The 18,987-nt window shown below is 39.1% G+C and overlaps 1 protein-coding gene across 3 annotated transcripts in view; it reads left to right on the top strand.

Moving 5' to 3' along the window:
• Nucleotides 1-6,875: 6,875 nt before the first annotated feature.
• Nucleotides 6,876-18,987, top strand: part of SEC22A (SEC22 homolog A, vesicle trafficking protein) — a 49,915-nt gene continuing 37,803 nt past the window's right edge. Inside the window, exons 1-2 of one of the 3 annotated variants that reach the window (XM_036444602.2) lie at nucleotides 6,876-6,990; nucleotides 14,664-14,864. In XM_036444602.2, coding sequence (XP_036300495.1) covers nucleotides 14,683-14,864 — 182 coding nt within the window. In that variant the 5' untranslated portion in view covers nucleotides 6,876-6,990; nucleotides 14,664-14,682. Of the gene's footprint in view, nucleotides 6,991-7,048; nucleotides 7,285-7,727; nucleotides 7,854-14,663; nucleotides 14,865-18,987 lie in introns of those variants that run through there. The other 2 variants (XM_036444603.2, XM_036444601.2) reach the window with 2 other exon arrangements.

The following is an 18,987-nucleotide window of genomic DNA, read 5'->3' as shown; positions in this document are numbered from 1 at the left end:
CAACATGGGGTCTCTTTCCATGGACTTCTTGACATGGTCCAATTCCCCAGTTAGAGCACTCTCATCAATCTTGAGATCATTCTCCTGGTTCAGGATTCCATCTGCAGGCAGCAGATCACGCACTGCACAGAGAGGAAGGGGCAGCATGGAAAGAGGGGAGATGAGAAGCTTGGGAGGGTGGGACCACCCAACCCCATCTTAGGGCTGTCCTCATGGCTCTACCTTTAGGGCAATGGTCTCAGCTGGAAAGCCTTTGAAAGACAACTTCAGCTCTAGCACCTGGGACAAAACTTCTTTCCAGGTATCATAAATTCAAACAATTACTGAACCCCAAACACATTCTCATGGCCTGAATATTATATAATTTTAACCCTAAGACATACAAGGTTCTGTTAATCTTTTGGGAGAGTTCCAGTTACTTCTTTCTTTGAATTTCCTTCCCATAACTTCCTTAAATGCTAATCTGGAAGCCAAGACAATTTGGGGTTATATATAGACATTTCATTTGGTTCTTTTTACATTTTCTATTTCTTTTATTATACTTAGGTTTTCCTTTAAATTCTTACCACACATATAATAGCTGTTCTTATCTGCTAATTTCATCATCCCTTGTCATTTCTGGGTTTGTTTCTATTAACTGATTTTTCTCCTGCTTATGATTTACATTTTCCTGTTTCTGCATGTATACTATAGTAATTTTTTATTAAATAATGGACATTGTGGGCATTATATAGTTTAGTGCCTCGATTTTGTTGTCTTCCTTTAAATATTCTTAAATTTCGTTCAAGCTAGCAGTAAACTTACTTTCAGATAAACTTTTTCAACTTTGAGTGAGTCTAGAATAGCCTTCACTCTTGGGCTAGATTAGCTTTTCCTCTGTAACTTGAAAAATTTGAAAACATTTATTTGCAAAGAAAAAAATGCACCCCTATGTTCATTGCAACATTATTCACAGTGGCCAAGACATGGAAACAACCACATTGTCTTTTGCTAGGTGATTGGATAAAGAAGATGTGGTACATACATACAATAAAGATGAAATACTGGCATTTGTGACACATGGATGGATCTTCAGACTTATCAAGCTAAGCAAAATAATTCATACAGAAAAAGTTCAGAACATATGATTTCACTCTTAGGTGGGATATAAAACTGAAAGCAGCAAATGAACAAACAAGAAAAGAAAACAACAAAATACTCAAAGACACAGACACAGACAGTGGTTACCAGAGGAATGAGGTTGAGAGGCAGTAATGGGTAAGGGGATCAAATATGGTGATGGAAGAAGATTTGACTTTGGGTAGTGGGCACATATTGCAATATACAGATAAGGTACCAGAGAATTGTACACTTGAAGCCTATATAATCTTTTTTTTTAATTTAATAAATATGCCAAAACCAGTTTGGCTCAGTGGTAGAGCGTTGGTCTGCGGACTGAAAGGTCCCAGGTTTGATTCCGGTCAAGGGCATGTACATTGGTTGCGGGCACATCCCCGGTAGGGGGTGTGCAAGAGGCAGCTGGTCGATGTTTCTCTCTCATCGATGTTTCTAACTCTCTCTCCCTCTCCCTTCCTCTCTGTAAAAAATCAATAAAATATATTTTTAAAAAATTAATAAATATTTATTGTTCATATTATTACAATTGTTCCTCTTCCCCTTGTCCCCTATAGCTCCCACCCACCCGGTTCACACCCCACACTATGCCCTTACCCCCCCTCCCCACTGTCCTCATGCATAGGTGTACAATTTTTGTCTAGTCTCTTCCCACACCCCCCACACTCCTTTCCCCCAGAGAATTGTCAGTCCACTCCCTTTCTATGCCCCTGATTCTATTATATTCACCAGTTTATTCTGTTCATCAGATTTTTTTATTTACTTGATTTTTAGATTCACTTGTTGATAGATATGTATTTGCTGTTCAAAATTTTTATCTTTACCCTTTTCTTCTTTTTCCTCTTAGCATTTCATATAATACTGGTTTGTGGTGATGAATTTCTTTAGCTTTTTCTTATCTATGAAGCTCTTTATCTGACCTTCAATTCTGAATAATAGCTTTGCTGGGTAGAGTAATCTTGATTGTAGGTTCTTGCTATTCATAACTTTGAATATTTTTTGTCACTCCTGTCTGGCCTGCATAGTTTCTGTTGAGAAATCAGCTGACAGGCATATGGGTGCTCCTTTGTAGGTAACTAACTGTTTTTCTCTTGCTGCTTTAAATATTTTTCTCTTTGTCTTTTGCTCTTGGCATTTTAATTATGATGTGTCTTGGTGTGGTCCTCTTTGGATTCCTTTTGTTTGGGGTTCTGTGAGCTTCCTGGACTTGTAAATTTATTTCTTTCACCAGGTGGGGGAAGTTTTTGGTCATTATTTCATCAAATAGGTTTTTAGTATCTTGCTCTCTCTCTTCTTCTGGCACCCCTAATTCAGATGTTGGTATGCTTGAAGTTGTCCAAGAGGCTCCTTATTTTATCTTCATGTTTTTAAAAAATATATTTTATTAATTTTTCTACAGAGAGGAAGAGAGAGGGATAGAGAGTTAGAAACATCGATGAGAGAGCGTCATCGATCAGCTGCCTCTTGCATACCCCACACTGGGATGTGCCCACAACCAGGGTACATGCCCTTGACCGGAATCAAACCAGGGACCTTTCAGTCTGCAGGCCAATGCTCTAGCCACTGAGCCAAACCAGTTTTGGCTATCTTCATATTTTTGAATTCTTTTTTTCTTTTTGCTTTTCCAATTGAGTGTTTTTGTTTCTTTGTATTTCAAATCTTTGACTTGATTCTTGTGATCCTCTAGTTGCTATTATGTCTCTGTATAATATTTTTTATTTCAGTCTTGTATGCTTAATTTCTAGTTGGTCCTTTTTCATATCCTCAAGGGTCTTGCTAAATGTATTGGCCTTTTCTACAAAATTATTGAAAAATCTTATAACCATGGTTTTGAATTCTATATCCAGTCATTTACTTTCCTCCAATTCTTTCATTTATGATCTGTTTCTTTGTCTCTATATTTTGTCTGCTTCCCTGAGTTGACAGAGTGGCTTTGTGTGCTAGATGTCCTATAGGGCCCAGTGGCTCAGCCTCCCCATTTAGCTGAGGTGGAACTCTTGGGTCACCCCTTTGTGGGCTGTGTGCACAGTCTTGTTGTAGTTAAGCCTTGATTGTTGTTGGTATCACTGAGATGAATTGACTTCTAGGCAAATTGGCTTTGAGGATCAGCTGTGTCTACGATGGGAGAACTTCTGTGCTGACAAGACTTGCAAAAGCCTCTTGGATGGGGCAGAGTCTCAGGTTGGAGCAGACACATTGGTTTCCCATCAGCCCTGCCCTAATAGGCCCCTGTGTCTCACTCAGTGTCCCATGGTAATTGCTACAAGCATCTCTGAGAGAAAGCTGCCCTTGAGTTCTGCCTGCTGCCAGACAGTCCAGTTTGTCCCCTAATGAGTCTAGGTCCAGAATCAGAGTCCCACCTGGAACCGGAGTTCAGTATAGTTAGGAGCTTTTGTCTCCCTCCCACTTGAGAAAGCCCGCCACGTACTCAGTTGCCAGTCCTCTCTACACATGCGTCTCAGTATCTCTGCCTCCTACAGCTCCTCTCAGTGTGCTTTTCTCTTTCCTTCTAGTTGTAGAATTTCCACTCAGCCAGCCTTCTGTGGTTCTGGATGATGTCCGTTTTGTCTTTTAGTTGTAGTTTTGAAATTGTGCGAAGCAGCAGTTTAGGTGTTTATCTATGCCGCCATCTTAGTTTCTCTGAAACCTATATAATCTTATTAACCAATCTCACCCACAATTTAGTTAAAAATAATATAAACAGACTCACTTTAAAATAGAATCAGAGATGTCATCCCAGAGGAATTACCTTGCACATCTTATGTCTTAGACCTTTGGAATGTAAAGCAGGGCTAAATAACCTTTGGATTAAGCCTACAGTAGCATGTGTCCTAAAGAATTGTCTGTAAGAATAACAAGAAAGTAGATATTATGACTACCAAACTGAAAATTTAACTATGTTAGCTTATTGGTATTAAATAAACACTTTATTTCTATTGATGTATTGTTCCCCTTCCCTTTCTCATAAATGCCCCTTGCCTTTGTCTTCTAATTGGACCACTATTTGGGTTTCTGCCTGAGTCAGTGCTTTCCTATTGTTATTTTTAAAAAATCTTAAAATAAATGCTTGATGCCTCTCACTTTGGCCTTTTATTTTTAGGATAACTTCTCCAAAGAGTGGCCTTTCTGAGGTCTCTTTACAAAATGCCCAGGTGTTTAATAAGGTTTCTCCATTCCAGTTGGTCAAATATTAAAAGCTTCTTGACTCTCTTCAAGCTCCAGGAGTTGTTCAACTTATAGTTCTCGTAATAGTTGTTGTTTAATTAGTTTCATAAAGTCTATTCTTAAATCTACACCAAAGATTCAAGGAGACCTTATGCATATTTCTCTGCCATGGAAACTTCAATTGCCTCAATCAATCTTAATTTCAATTTTTTTTTCTCCCCAGTTACCACAAGTACTGAATTCTGCTTGACTTTCTTCTATCTTGTCCTTAGGTAAATACTCCCAGGAAGAGATCTGCAGAAATCTTGGGGTCATTTAATTTGTTTTCCTTCTTTCCAGGATCATAGAGTCTTACTGTACCCATTGTCCAATGTCTGAAAACATTTATTTCATAGATCTGGTCCAGTTTTCTATCATTTGTGGCAGGAATGTAAGTGTGGTACAGGCTACTTATTTATGGCTTGATCACTCATAACATTTTAGAAATGTAACCTTTTTTTTTTTTTAAATATATTCTATTGATATTCCACAGAGAGGAAGAGAGAGGGATAGAGTCAGAAACATCGATGAGAGAGAATCATTGATCAGCTGCCTCCTGCACACCCCCCACTGGGGATGTGCCTGCAACCAAGCACATGCCCTTGACCATAATCGAACCCGGGACCCTTCAGTCCCCAAGCTGACACTCTATCCACTGAGCCAAACCGGTCCTGGCAGAAATGTAACCTTTTTATGGAATAATAAAATGCATATTAAAATGCATAAATATTAAGTACAGCTTGATGAATTTTCATTAATTAAACACATTGGTGTAATCAACACCCAGATCAAGTAGAACATTATTAGAGCTCCAGAAGCCCTCTGGTGACCCTTTCCAAACATTAATATCACCTAAGATAAGCAATATCCTGACTTCTATTACCATATATTATTTTTGTCTTTTTTTGAACATTATATAAGTGGAATCATGTAGTATACAATTGGTACATCTGACTTTTTTCACTCAATTTTAAGATTGTGAGATTCATCCATGTTTTATGTGCAGTTGAAGTTTGTTCTTTCTCTTTCCTGTGTACTATTCCACTATGTGAATATTCTAAAATTTTTTCATCCTATGAACATTTTTATATATGTCTTTTGCTGAATATATGAATGCTGTTGTATATACATATAGGAGTTGAATTATTGTGTTAACCTACAACCACTACATTTATATAATTAGTTCCGACATTTCTGAATTCCAGACTTACATATCCAACTATGTTTGATATCACCATTTATAAGCACCTCAAATTTAACATATTCCAATCATTTTCTCTGCCTTCTATGAAAATGTCTTCTTAATCCATCTAGTTACTTAAGGAGTCATCCTTAATGCTCCTCTTTTCTTTAAGCTTCTTAGCAAACCAATCCATTAGGTCACTTGGATTCCACCTCTGATTTCATCATGTTTCAAAATTATCCATCTCTTTGTGTCTCTACTGTCATTACCCTCGTTCAAGCCATCATCATTTCTGGCCTTGACTAACATAATTGCCTCCAAACTGGCCTTCCAGCCATCCTTCTTGCCCTCTTCCAAACTATTCCCCACAAACAGCCTGAGTGAGCTTTTAACTATGTAAATCAGATCTCTATTAGTTGCCCAATGACCTTAGGTTACATTCCAACAGGATAGTGTCTAAAACTTATAATGTGGCCAATAAGAGCCTGCATAGTCTGGCCTTTGCCTCACTACAGCCCATACTTGCTTCCTACAACCCAACCACAGACTTCCTTTCAGTTCCTAGAACATATCAAGTTCTCTCATGTCCCCCAAACCTCACATATAATATTCCCTTGGCCTTTAACATTCTTAAAGACTATTTCATATGTCTGGAACTTAAAAGGCACTTCTTCAAAAAGCTTTTTTTAATAGCCCAAAATTAATCCATCATCACATTCAATAATTTTACTTCAGAGTAATGGTCATAATTTATAATCTATTTATAATGATTTATGCTTTAACGTTTCTTGCTCCTGTTAGGCTTTAGATTCCATCCAGTGTTATGTTCATTCCTGTAACTCAATGCCGAACACGGTGTGTGGCACATGGTAAACCATCAGTAAGTGCTTGTTTATTCATGCACGGCAGGTGCAAAAGCTGGAAGGGGATGCGTGAGAAACAAACTGCTTCCCGAAACAGGCAGTAGGCAGAAGAGGTTTGTCTTATTTGTGGGGGTCAGCATAGACCAGTAGTCGGCAAACTCATCAGTCAGCAGAGCCAAATATCAACAGTACAACGATTGAAATTTCTTCTGAGAGCCATATGTTTTAAACTTAAACTTCTTCTAACGCCACTTCTTCAAAATAGACTTGTGGAAGAGCCACACTGAAGGGGCCAAAAAGCTGCATGGGGCTCGAGAGCCGCGGTTTGCCGACCTCTGGCATAGACTGTCAGTACCGGAGTTCACCATCTCCTTCAGCAGGTGCGTGAAAACCTGCCAATCTCTCCGGAAAGGGGCGGGACTACCTGCGCCCCAGGAGGGGGCGGGTTGGCGCGTCCTACCGAGAGAACCTAATTGGCCCGGGCACGCTGAGGGAAAAGGGGCGGGGCTTGATCCAGCCGGGAGCCAGCCACGTCGGAAGCCGGGCTGCCCCGTGCTCAGGCCACGCCCTGGTCCCACAATGCACTGCAGGCCGCGTCATTCGGAGCGGCAGGTCCCCGCCGGACAGGTACGCACTGGCCCCTCCCAGTCTTCGTTTCTTCCCTCTCGGGGTCGCTCAAAACCCTGGCGGGCCGCTCCCCTCCATTTCCCCGCCCCCCGCACGGCCCTGGCCCTTGCCAGCGTATCTACAGACCTATTCCCGGGCGGGAGCCCGGCCCGTGCCGCGGGGGCGGGAGCCGGGCGTTGTGGGAACCACGGAGCGCAGGAGGAGGGGGATTGCGCCAGGGACTTGGGCCCCTCCGACTGGCGGGGTCTTTGGGGCCGCGTGGGCGGCGGTTGCCCCTCGGCCGACCTTCCCTGGGTATGGCATAGCCGGGCCGGGGGCCGACGGGGAGGGGCAGTCGCCGTGGGATGTCAGCGGCGGGGGCCATTCCTGGGCGCCCAGGTGTCGCAAACCCCGCCATCCACCTAAGCGGCTTAGACGCCCCCGAGAGTTTGACGTGGCATTTTCCATTTCTTTTAGGCAGGGTGGGGTTTGAACCGGTGGCTAAATGTGCGTTTTCTGTAAATGTGCGTTTTCTGGGGGCTGAAGGAGTCCTGAGCCCAGAGAATCGCGTTGGCTCTCAGAAACCTCATCAGGCCTTGTTACTGGCATTTTGGGGACGATGCGCCTGGAGACCTGAGCCGTCGTTGGCCTGACCGATGGAAAAGGGCTTCAGAATAAAAGATGGAGCCCCAGCCGGCTTGACTCTCTCTGCCCGTGAAAGCCGTTTTGGACTTTTCTGGTGCTCCTTAAGTTTCCTGGGTTGTCCATCTGGGGGTAGTTGGCCAGCTTTGAGAACAGTCCTTTCTGTGCCTGTTGAGCCAAGACAAAGCCCAGGGCTGAGGTGTCAGCCCCTAGACTGGAGATGTTGGGATCCCAGCTGACAGGTGCAATAGCCACTGTTAAAAACTTCCTGAATTATGTTACTCATGTGCTGACATTATAAGGAATTAGGCAGTATCTTGGAACATGGCATCTGCTCATGTGCTGACATTACAGGGAATTAGGCAGTATCTTGGAACAGTACCTACGATTTCTGGAATATGAGGGTTGTGGTTCAGTAATTGAATCTGACATCTGTGGCCATACCCTAAGTTAATGGGGACATCTGGATATTTCCGATGCTTAGGACCCATGATCTCGGTTTAGTGCTTCTTTTGGTGTATGATTTTTTTTTAAAAATCTAGGTATATTTTGTATTGGTGTATGAAAGACGCCCAGCTCTTAGCAGAGCAGGGGTGCCTGTGACCTTCCTCGCCAAGTAGTTGAATAAGAAGCTTGGATATGTTGAGAGGCAATGCCTCAGAGGGTGGTTAGCTGTTAGGCCTGAGTTTAGGTCGTCAATCACTTGCTAGTTTAGGGACCGAATAAATGAACCTTTCTGAGCTTGAATTTCCTCAAAGATAAAATGAATCTGATAATACCTACCTCAGGTTATTGGAAGACTTTCCATGAGGTAATGTGTATAAAGTACCTGGTAAAAAGAGGGTAGTAAGTAAATAATAATAATAATAATAATAATAATAATAATAACAGCAGCAAATGCTTAATATCAGGTTCTTTTCATGTTCCTGTAAGATAGATACTATTAGTTTCTTTAAAATAATCCTATGAGATATGTACTGTTAGTAGCCACACTTTATAGGTGAGGAAATTGAGTATATGATAGAAAGGCACAGTTAGTAAATAGTTGAGCCAGTTTTGGAATCCAGACAATCTAATTCCAGAGTTCATCCTGTTAATTACTGTACAGCCTCTTAATAAAGAAAATGTAAACTGGTCTTTTATTATTACTTCAAAATGAGTAGCTAGGTAGTTTGTCACTGGGTTCTTGCCCCTTGTTTGTTTTAGGTGGCTGGTGTAGCACAGAGATGTAGAGATAGAAGAAACTTAGGTTTAAGCACCAGTTCTGTCATATATGAGCAGTGTGACATTGAGAAAGGGAGCCTTCATTTCCTCATCTTTAAAATGAAGGTTATACCTACGCACTGTAAACTATGAGGTGCTACACAGATGTTGGGGATTGACACATTTGTGCGTGTGTTTGGGGCCCTGTTCCTAGATGTGCCGATAATCTACTCTGGAGCCTGAGGTCTTAAACATACTGCTCAGTGCAAGCTCCTATAATAGGAGTATCAAAGGCTGCTGGAGAGGTTGGGGGTGGGACAAGTTGCAAAATAAATTCTGCCTATCCTTGGTACGCTTTACATTTTTCTTCTTCAAATTGTTTCCCAAGTGTCTTCCTGTTAATGTATGGCTGTAGAAAGAACTTTCTTTTCCCCTTAATTTTGCTCCCATCCTGTGCATCACAGTTAGTACAACTTTCTCCCCAAATAACCCCCCTCCCAATTCTCACAGATCTGTTAGCATTTTTCATAAAAATTACATCTACCAGGGTGGTGTTTACCAAATTTTGGTATCATCAGATATGCAAGATAATTTGAGTAGTAGGCAGATGAACATTAAAAAAATAATTCTTGCCAAAACCAGTTTGGCTCAGTGAATAGAGCGTCAGCCTGCAGACTGAAGAGTCCCAGGTTCAATTCCGGTCAAGGTCACGTACCTTGGTTGTGGGCACATCCCCAGTAGGAGGTGTGCAGCAGGCAGCTGATCGATGTTTCTCTCTCATTGATGTTTCTAACTCTCTACCCCTCTCCCTTCCTCTTTGTAAAAAAATCAATAAAATATGTTTAAAAAAATAAAAAAATTTATTATTCAAAAATTTCACACACTCATATTTGGATGAACCCCCCCAAAGTTTTTTTTTTTTTTTTTTTTTAATATATTTTATTGATTTTTTTTCAGAGAGGAGGAGAGAGGGATAGAGAGCTAGAAACATCAATGAGAGAGAAACATCGACCAGCTGCCTCCTGCACACCCCCCACCGGGGATGTGCCCGCAACCAATGTACATGCCCTTGACCAGAATCGAACCCGGTACCTTTCAGTCCGCAGACCGACGCTCTACCACTGAGCCAAACTGGTTTCGGCCCCCGCAAAATTCTTTATTTTAACTTATTAAGTTGGGAGAAAATCCTAGCACATTATCACTGATTTCACAGATACTATTGCTAAGGATAGGGCAAAAAATAAATCAATTGAAAGACATATTAGGTAGATAAATAGTACAGGTAGTAGTAAGAATTCTGAAAATGATACTTGGATGCCTGAAGTTTGGGAAATAATGAACTAAAATAAAATGAGTGATTAACCCAATATAAATGTTTTTGTCTTAAAAGGCATTTATGAAGGCATCTTGCTAGAAAATAGATATAAAGTATACTTATATCTTAAAATAGATATAAAATATACTTACAAAATATATTGGGTTTTATTTATTACTTTTGAGAGGGTTGCCTTCCTGGTACCTTGGGCCCACAGTGATTACCCCACTAGGTTCTGAGGAAGAGAGATCAGCATCTTATTATCTTGGGTCTAAAAGGTACTAACCACTGCTAGAGTAGTTTGGCATTGTGGGACTTTCTTTTCCTCAGCCTTTACATACATATTTACCTAGACCTACCTAGATTCTAACCTTGGGCTTTTTCCTCTACAATTGCTTTTCGGGGGAGAATGTAGAGTTCAGTACTCAGATTCTCTGTGACTTTTCTGCCGCTGTCTAAGGCATATGCAGTATTTTTCCACTGTAAAGGTGAGGGGAAATGACCAGGGGCCTAAAAATGTATCTGTGGCCCTGGTAGAACTACCATTGCTCCTAAATTTTCCCATGCCAAGTGTTAACTTTTTGCTTTCCCCAGTTCCCACTGGGCCACCATGTTGCCTACATTCTACGGGTACTCTAATCCTAGGTTGGCCTCCATGTGGGCAGATTCGTCTTTCTGCTAGCACAGTCCAGATTAGATGAGAGTGATTTTCTTTTTTTCCAAGCAACTGCATTGAGAATCCATGGTAAAAAGAAAAAGGGATGGGGGAGAATGTTAATATTTATTGAGTTGATAGAGGAGAGATTGCTTATTCTAAGATTATTGAAGTCTGTCTACACTTAGTCAAGCCTGGAGTTGCTCACTGGACAGTCATCACAGTTTCTTTTGCTAGTTAACTGGTTTGGATGGTAGGTCAAATGACTGAAGAAGAAATGTTTTCATCTCAGAAAAATCTCACCTGATAATTCTCTTGACAACCTTTTAAGAATTTTGACAGGGAATATCACTGCTGTATCGTATTAGCCTAAAGGCGTGTATAAGGAATATCTGAAACGCAAATTGTCTAGCTAGTTTTACAGTTAGTAAGGTCGTAGTCAATGTAGTTTGCATTGTGTTTGCTCTTTTAATCTGAATTTCTTTAATTTTGGATTGATACCTCTTATTTTTTAAATGTATTTTTATTGATTTCAGAGAGAAAGGGAGAGATACAGAACATCACTAATGAGAGAGAATTATCAATTGGCTGCCTCCTGCACACCCCACACTGGGGATCGAGTCCGCAACCTGGGCATATGCCCTGACTGGGAATTAAACTGTGACCTTCTGGTTCATATCGATGCTCGACCACTGAGCCACACCTGCCAGGTTGGATTACTGCTTCTTGATGTTAGGAACTATGTATTCCTAATGTCTGGCATACAGTATGGACTGTTACAAAATAAAACTTGAAGATGTAATTGGCTTTATTAAGCTAGTCATGAATACAGCTGCATATTGTCTAGCAACTAGTAGAGTGCTCTGAATGCCTATACAAAATGGAGTGTTTTTAAGGCAGAAGGAGGGTTGAGACTAAGAAGTTAAGAGTGGATTATGTTAGTTGAGGACAGGCAGTGGGGGTCTTACCTGGCATAACAGCCTCACTTGTGTGAATCAGGAAATTTCAGGTTGATTGGTTTAAAATTACACTCTAGGGAGATTCTGAAACTAAAATTAGGGTGGGTATTTAATCTAGCTTTTGGTGTCATGGGCTTTTAGCACAAGTGAGCACTTCTGGGCCTGTGGCTTTTCTTTTTAACAATACTCAATAAATGTTTGTTGAATGAACGGAACTTACAGGTTGTTATTCTTTTCTCAGTATATGTTTTAGGAAGTATGAATCTTATCTTTTTGTCTTTTAAGTCACGAAGAAAGGAATAACTTTAAAGATTACATGAAAGTTATCACCTTGTAATAAAGATAATTTCTAATATTTCTGTTGGGATCCTAAAAAGGTCAGGCATAAAAGAATACAGTTTGCTTTTATTTTATTTATTTACTTTTCTTAAAAATTTTTAAATTGATATTTAGAGAGACGAAGCAAGACAGAGAGACAGGGATAGAGAGAGAGAGAGAGAGAGAGAGAGAGAGAGAGGGAGAGAGAGTAGGAAAGAGAGAGGGGAGTAAGAGGGAAAGAAAGAGGGAGAGAGAGAGAAAAACAATCATACAGTTGCCTCCATCCCTGCCCCAGCCATACTCTGACCTGCAACCTGGTATGTGCTGTGACCGAGAATCGAACCCACCACCTTTTGGTGTACAGGGCGACACTCCAAGAACCAAGCCATATTGGCCAGGGCCAGTCTACTTTTAAATACTAAGTATATGGATGTTTGGAAACTATCATTACAACCCTTTCCTCTTATTATCAGAGTAGTCCTTGTGTTTCAGTATATATCTGTAAAGATAAAAGTTTTACATTTAATTAATAAATATTTAAAGAGTATGAAATGACATTTTCCTGCTTTCTTAAAGCTAAATGTTTGCACCTGTGATTTAATTAAATAAAACATGGTAACACTTTTAAAAAGGGGATTACAATTTAGCTTTTGTCTCTTGAGAAATCCCAGTTTTCTCTTGCTTCTGCTTTTAGAGAAGAAATTGGTTGAATAGGGAAAAAAATGATTTTATCTACATGGCTGGTGTGGCACAGAGGTTGAATACTGACCTATAAACCAGGAGATCACGGTTGATTTCTGGTTAGGGCACATGCCTGGTTTGCAGGCTCAACTCCCAGTAGGAGGCAGCTGATAAATGATTCTCGCTATTGATGTTTCTGTCTCCCTTTCCCTCCCTCTCTGAAATCAATAAAAAAATTTTTTTTTAATTCTTTTATCCAAATCATTTATGTCATGTTCGAACTTTAAAGAATCCATTATGGTAAAGGCTAATTTAATTCCTGCTGGTTTTTTCCCCCCTTTTAAGTAAATAGAAGAGAAAAATATAAAGGGTAATGACATTAATACCTAGCTATTCCTGTCATTTCCTCATAAGAACAGGAAAAGGGGAGAGTAAGTATAATGCTTTAGCATTATTATTTGGGTTAATGTTTATTGTCAATCAGTTATCATCGTCAGTTGGCAGTCAGATTTTGACTTCACACAGCAATAAAAACTAGGGATTCCTGATTTCCAAACTCAGTACCAGTTAGTTTTCTTTTGATATATTACTAACTCAATTTTTCATTTTGGAATGAGATAAAATTGACCTACCTGAACTGGGCAGGTAAAGATTAAATTACTCTCTGAGATATAATAGCATGAAAAAAAAGCATATGAAATTGTTAACAGATTTTCTCAGATTTTAGTTGCCTGACTACTAGTGGAAAAAAAGCATTCAGTGGAGCAGTGCTCTGATGGCCTAACAGAAAACAGTTATCACTTAATTTCACACTGTCAACATGTTTAATTCAGTGTTTTTCAAAGTATGATCTTTAAACAGTAGGATAGTAATTATCTGGGGAACTTGTTAAAAATTGGAGGTTCTCAAGTCAATGGATCAGAATATTTTGGAGGTTGGCCCAGAAATAAACATTTCTAACCAAACTACCAGTGATTTTTTTATATAAGCTAAAATTTGAGAACTACTATTTTTTCATATCAAAGTTTGACTATTTACTTGATTTATTTCAAACCCAGGTCTGTGTAGATCTTTATTTTTATAAAGCATGATCAGAATCTAATAAGATAGGCTATTATGATTTACTTTCATAATAAATGAAAAAGATTGAGGATAGTATTAAAGTCATTAATTCCTTTAGCTTTGAGCTTTACTTTAAATAATATTTTTTTCTGGGTATAAAAGTAAGATGTGACCATTGTGAAATATTATGAAAATTTAGGAAATTATAAAACGATAACCATCATACTATTTTCTGGAATTAAGCATTATTCTAATTTTGATATGTTTCCTTCCTGTATTTGTTTCTGTATTTATCTTTCCCTTCTTCCTTTTCTTTGTCTCTATGGAACATAACATTTGGTGTTTTTATTTTGCCTTTTTTTCTACCTAACAGAGAGCATTTTACCACATTATTAAACTATTTTTCACAAACATAACTTTCAGTATCTGCAATATATTCTGTCATATGGGTGTATCTTAATTTATTTAACTATCCCCCTGATATTGGATGTTCATGTTGTTTCAGTTATTGCTGTGACAGGATACCTTTCTGTTTAAAATTTTATCTAACTTCAATTACTTTCCGTTGGATAGGATTATATGGTATTTACTTTTTTTGTGTGTGGTCAAAGGGAATAAATATTATTAAATTCTGTTGAATATTGCCCAATTGTTGAGAATAGTGTTTATTCCAGTATTTTCTTCAACACATACTTGGGAAAATGCCAGAAAGAAACAAGTAGTTTTTTTTAAAACGAATTTGTTAAGGAAAGTATAGTCATCATTTTAATTAGTATATCTTTGAATATTAATTTTTGCACTGTTTTATAAGCTTTGGCTTTAATTTTTTATCTAATCCAAATTTTTCGTTTTGTTTTAGGTTTTTTCTGTCGCTTGAAATGTCTATGATTTTATCTGCCTCAGTCATTCGTGTCAGAGATGGACTGCCGCTTTCTGCCTCTACTGACAATGAGCAAGGCGCAGGCGTGCAGGAGTGCAGAAAGTACTTTAAAATGCTCTCAAGGAAACTTGCTCAGCTTCCCGATAGAAGTACACTGAAAACTGGACATTATAACATTAAGTAAGTCTTTAGTTTGCTTCATGAAAATCACTTGCTTAGTGGATGTCATTTAATGAAATTTAATTGGTGAAAATAGAAAATAGTGTTTGTTTAGGAAAGCTTGTTTGAGTTAATCATGTGATTCTTATATTAAATAGTAGTTACGCTTTTTTATCTGGCTTTAGAAAAATTAATAGTTTTGCAGACCTCAGATATGCCATCTTATAAGTTGACCACTAGGTATTTATTGGTGTTCTTATATACCTAGGCAAACTGTAATGGGAAGTTTAAAAAATCTTATACCTGCCTTCAAAAAAACTTAAGTTTACATTCTAGTCAAAGGGGATAGTATTCTTCACTATTTATTGTATCTAAAGAAAGTAAAACTGATCGGATAGAGAGTGACTTTATGGTAGTCAAGGGTCTCTCTAAAAGATGAAAAAGAAAGCAGTCATATAAAGGATGCTATGGATGAAGAGCAAGGCAGAGATAACAATAGCAGGTGCAGAAGGCCATCAGTACAGATCAAGATGAACCAGAGATGCAGAAGCAATATGGGCAATTAATAGAGTGGCAGAAAGTGAGGTCAGAAAGGTAGGAATGGGATAGGTAATGTAGGGCCTTCTAGGCTATGAGAAGGAGTTTGAATTGAATAGTACAAGGGAAGGCATTGAAGAGTACTAAGATGGAGAGTTATATAATCTGATTTTGGCTTTGAGTACCGTAGATCATCAGGGCTACTCTGTGAGGAATGGGCTCTAAGGGGGAAAGAGGAAGAAGAGAGATCATTTAAGAGACTCAGGCAGCAGTGATTTTTATAACTTAAACTAGGGTGATAATGATGAGAAGTGGTGGGATTGTGGCTGAATTTTGGGAGTAGCACAAACAAATCTTCCTCATGGACTAAAGTGGGATGTGAGAGAAAGAAAATAATTAAGAGTTCTTAAATGAGCAAGACGGGAAGGTAAGTGTTTCAGTGATAAAAAAATCAAGAGGTCTGTTTGGGATGGTAAGACTGAGATGCCTGTCAGACATCCAGGAGGCACTGTCAGGCAAGCAGGTAGCTGGATGTGTAAGTCTGAAGTTTAGTGAAGAAGGACAAGTATGGAGATTTAGATTTGGAGGTCAGCTTACGGTTTGGAATTAAAACCATGGGAATAGATAAGGCCACTTGGAGAGCAAAGACAGGAAACAATTAGAGCCCAGTTAACTCCTGAGCAGTTTGAAACTGATTGTGCATACAGTCAGAAATCAGATAAGGGCAAGGTCTGTACGGTATATAATGAAGAGAGAGAGGGCTTCATTATTGAGAAAAGACATGAACCATGTCCTCAAGAATTAGTATATTTGGCTAAGGCAGAGAGGAGGTAAATCCATTACAGGGAGGAGAGGCAGAATAAAGAATGTGATTAATATGCTTGGCCCGGTGAAGTGAATGATGATTTAGGGATGTTTTGGGAAATGTGAGATAATTAGTGTGATGCCAGAATCTGACTTCCATGAAAGTTTAGATTGATAGATGTCACTTTGATGTAATAGGTCATAGGAAGCTATTACTACAGGTTTGAGGGAAGTGACTTGATAAAAAAAAAAAAATGCTGACACAGTGGAATATAGGGTGAAATGGAAAGTCCGAGAGGAGAGAGGCTAACTTATAATTAGGGCTGAGCTAGTTAAATACAAACAAAAATGCAAAAGAAAATGCCAGCCATAAGGACACATCAGAAAAAGAAACGGCTAAGTCTTATAAAATGGAATCCCAGAGATGAGGAGAAGGAAGGAACTGACTGAAACCTTGGAATTGGACAGAATGAAGTCTTTGGAAAGGGTTGCTTATGGGCCAGGGGAGGAAGGGTGGTGATGAAGGAGAGCAAGATAATGAAGTTCCATTTTGAGGTGGGATAGAAATTTTGGAATCATTCACATAAAAGTTGAAACAGAGTGGAAGCACTCTGAGTTTCTGAGAGGCCCAGAACAGAATCTTAGAGAATGTCAGTAGTTGCTTGGATCACCTGAGTAATGGTAAGCTATTATTTTCTTACTAGAGGCCGGGTACACGAAATTTGTGCACTCAGAGTGGGGGTGTCCCTCAGCCCGGCCTGCACCCTCTGGCAGGCTAGGACCCCTCAGGGGATATCCGCCTGCCGGCTTAGACCCGATTCCCATGGGGATAAGGCCTAAGTTGGCAGACAGACATCCTTCTCACAGTCCAGGGCTCTCACAGTCTGGGACTCCTTGCTACTTACCGCCCACCTGCAGCAGAGACAGGAGAGGCTCCTGCCACCGCTGCTGTGCTCGCCAGCCATGAGCCCAGCTTCTGGCTGAACAGCACTTCCCCTGTGAGAATGCACTGACCGCCAGGGGTCAGCTTCTGCCATCTGGTGGTCAGTGCACATCATAGCAACCAGTCATTCCACCGTTCAGTTGATTTGCATATTAGGGTTTTATTATATAGGAATTGGGTTTTCTGAAGGTGTAATTATAAAAAGGTGGTGGTGATGGTGGATATATCTAAAATGATGTCTTAGGCTACTGTTACTTGGAGGAAAAAATTTGAAACATTTTAATATTTTATTTAATAGTCAGAGGCTCTTTGGATTCCCTGGGTTATTCTGCATTTTAGTTATTGTATAACGCTATAGACAGATACCAACATTATAGAAGATTGGCCTGTATATAGTATATTAATTCTGACAGATATCCTGGACTTAAACAAACACATACAACTTTTTTTGCAAATATTTTCTGTTCCTCTACCTTATTCTCTTAAAAGTATAGTAGAATGTAGTAACATTTTAAACACCCCTCTAATTCTGTTTAACTGTTGTGAATTCAATTTACCAAAAAAAATAAATAAATAAAAATCGAGAGTACAGGTAAGAAAATCATGTAAAGAAATAAAATAAAGATAGTAAAATAGTACACTGAAATAACATTTTTGTTTAGAGATACAAACATGTCCTTTGGAGGTATGAATTATTTAATTTTTATTTATAGCCCATTCATTTGTTAGAAAGAGCCACAGATTTTGAACTTTCTTGTAGCCAAAACAAAAGGGGATAATGGATCATTTACAAGATTCACAATGTCCATTGGATCAAAACATTGTTTTTCATATTACTGAGATCTGATGTACATAAAAAGGGACAGCCATAACAATGAGCTTTTTATGATTTTTCTTATAACATTATTTTTTATTTTTCTTAGCATTGTGGTTTCCAAATTTGCATAGAAATTGAGTTACTGGCCAAGACTGGTTTGGCTCAATGGATAGAGCGTCGGCTTGGGGACTGAAAGGTCCCAGGTTCGATTCCGGTCAAGGGCATGTACCTTGGTTGCGAGCATGTCCCCAGTGGGCGGTGTGCAAGAGGCAGCTGATTGATGTCTATCTCTCATCGATGTTTCTAACTCTATTTCTCTCCCTTCCTCTCTATACAAAATCAATAAAATATATTAAAAAAAAAGAAAAAAAGAAATTGACTTTGCTTTTCCACAGCAAACCAAACAAATAACTAGATAATTATGTACTAATTCAGATGGTACTTCACATTAGATTCTGGTTGAATAGAGGAAGATCATATTTTTGAGAAAAATTTAGGAGAATAATATTTAAAATTGAGAAACTTCCTTTAATTTTCTGTTTCTGGAAAAATGATGATTTTATCAGAGTGTAGTGACTGAATACTTCAAAGTTCAGGTAGCGGAGCATATTCTGTGGAGCATGGCTCGTGCTGGCACTATGCTTGCACACATACTAGTAGCTGCTCAGTGAGGGATGGTTGTTTTGGGAGTATTGGCCGTGTTCAGAGTGCCATGAAATTAAGTCTTCATTTCTCTCCAAAATTCTTCAACTCGGCTCATTGATTTGGGGCAGGATGTGTGTGCATAATCCAGTTTTGTGATTTCACATTACGTAGTGATATTACAGTTCTCTGCATAAAAATTTTAAGGTATTCATCTGTTAAATAAGTTAATACTTTCCTTAAATTGTCATACATATTTAATATATAAACATTTGTCACTATTTTGGAAAAAACAATGACTAAAGCAGTAATTATGAACCACATGAAAACTAAGTTGAATCTCATGAGATCTTAAAACCTTGAGACACTGATATTCTGAGAAGACAAACGTCTTTGGGAGG

The sequence above is a fragment of the Pipistrellus kuhlii genome, unplaced genomic scaffold (genome assembly GCF_014108245.1).
Source record: "Pipistrellus kuhlii isolate mPipKuh1 unplaced genomic scaffold, mPipKuh1.p scaffold_m20_p_2, whole genome shotgun sequence".
NCBI lineage: Eukaryota > Metazoa > Chordata > Mammalia > Chiroptera > Vespertilionidae > Pipistrellus > Pipistrellus kuhlii.
The sequence above is the reverse complement of the archived record's forward strand: the minus strand, read 5'-3'. Positions and strand labels throughout refer to the sequence as shown.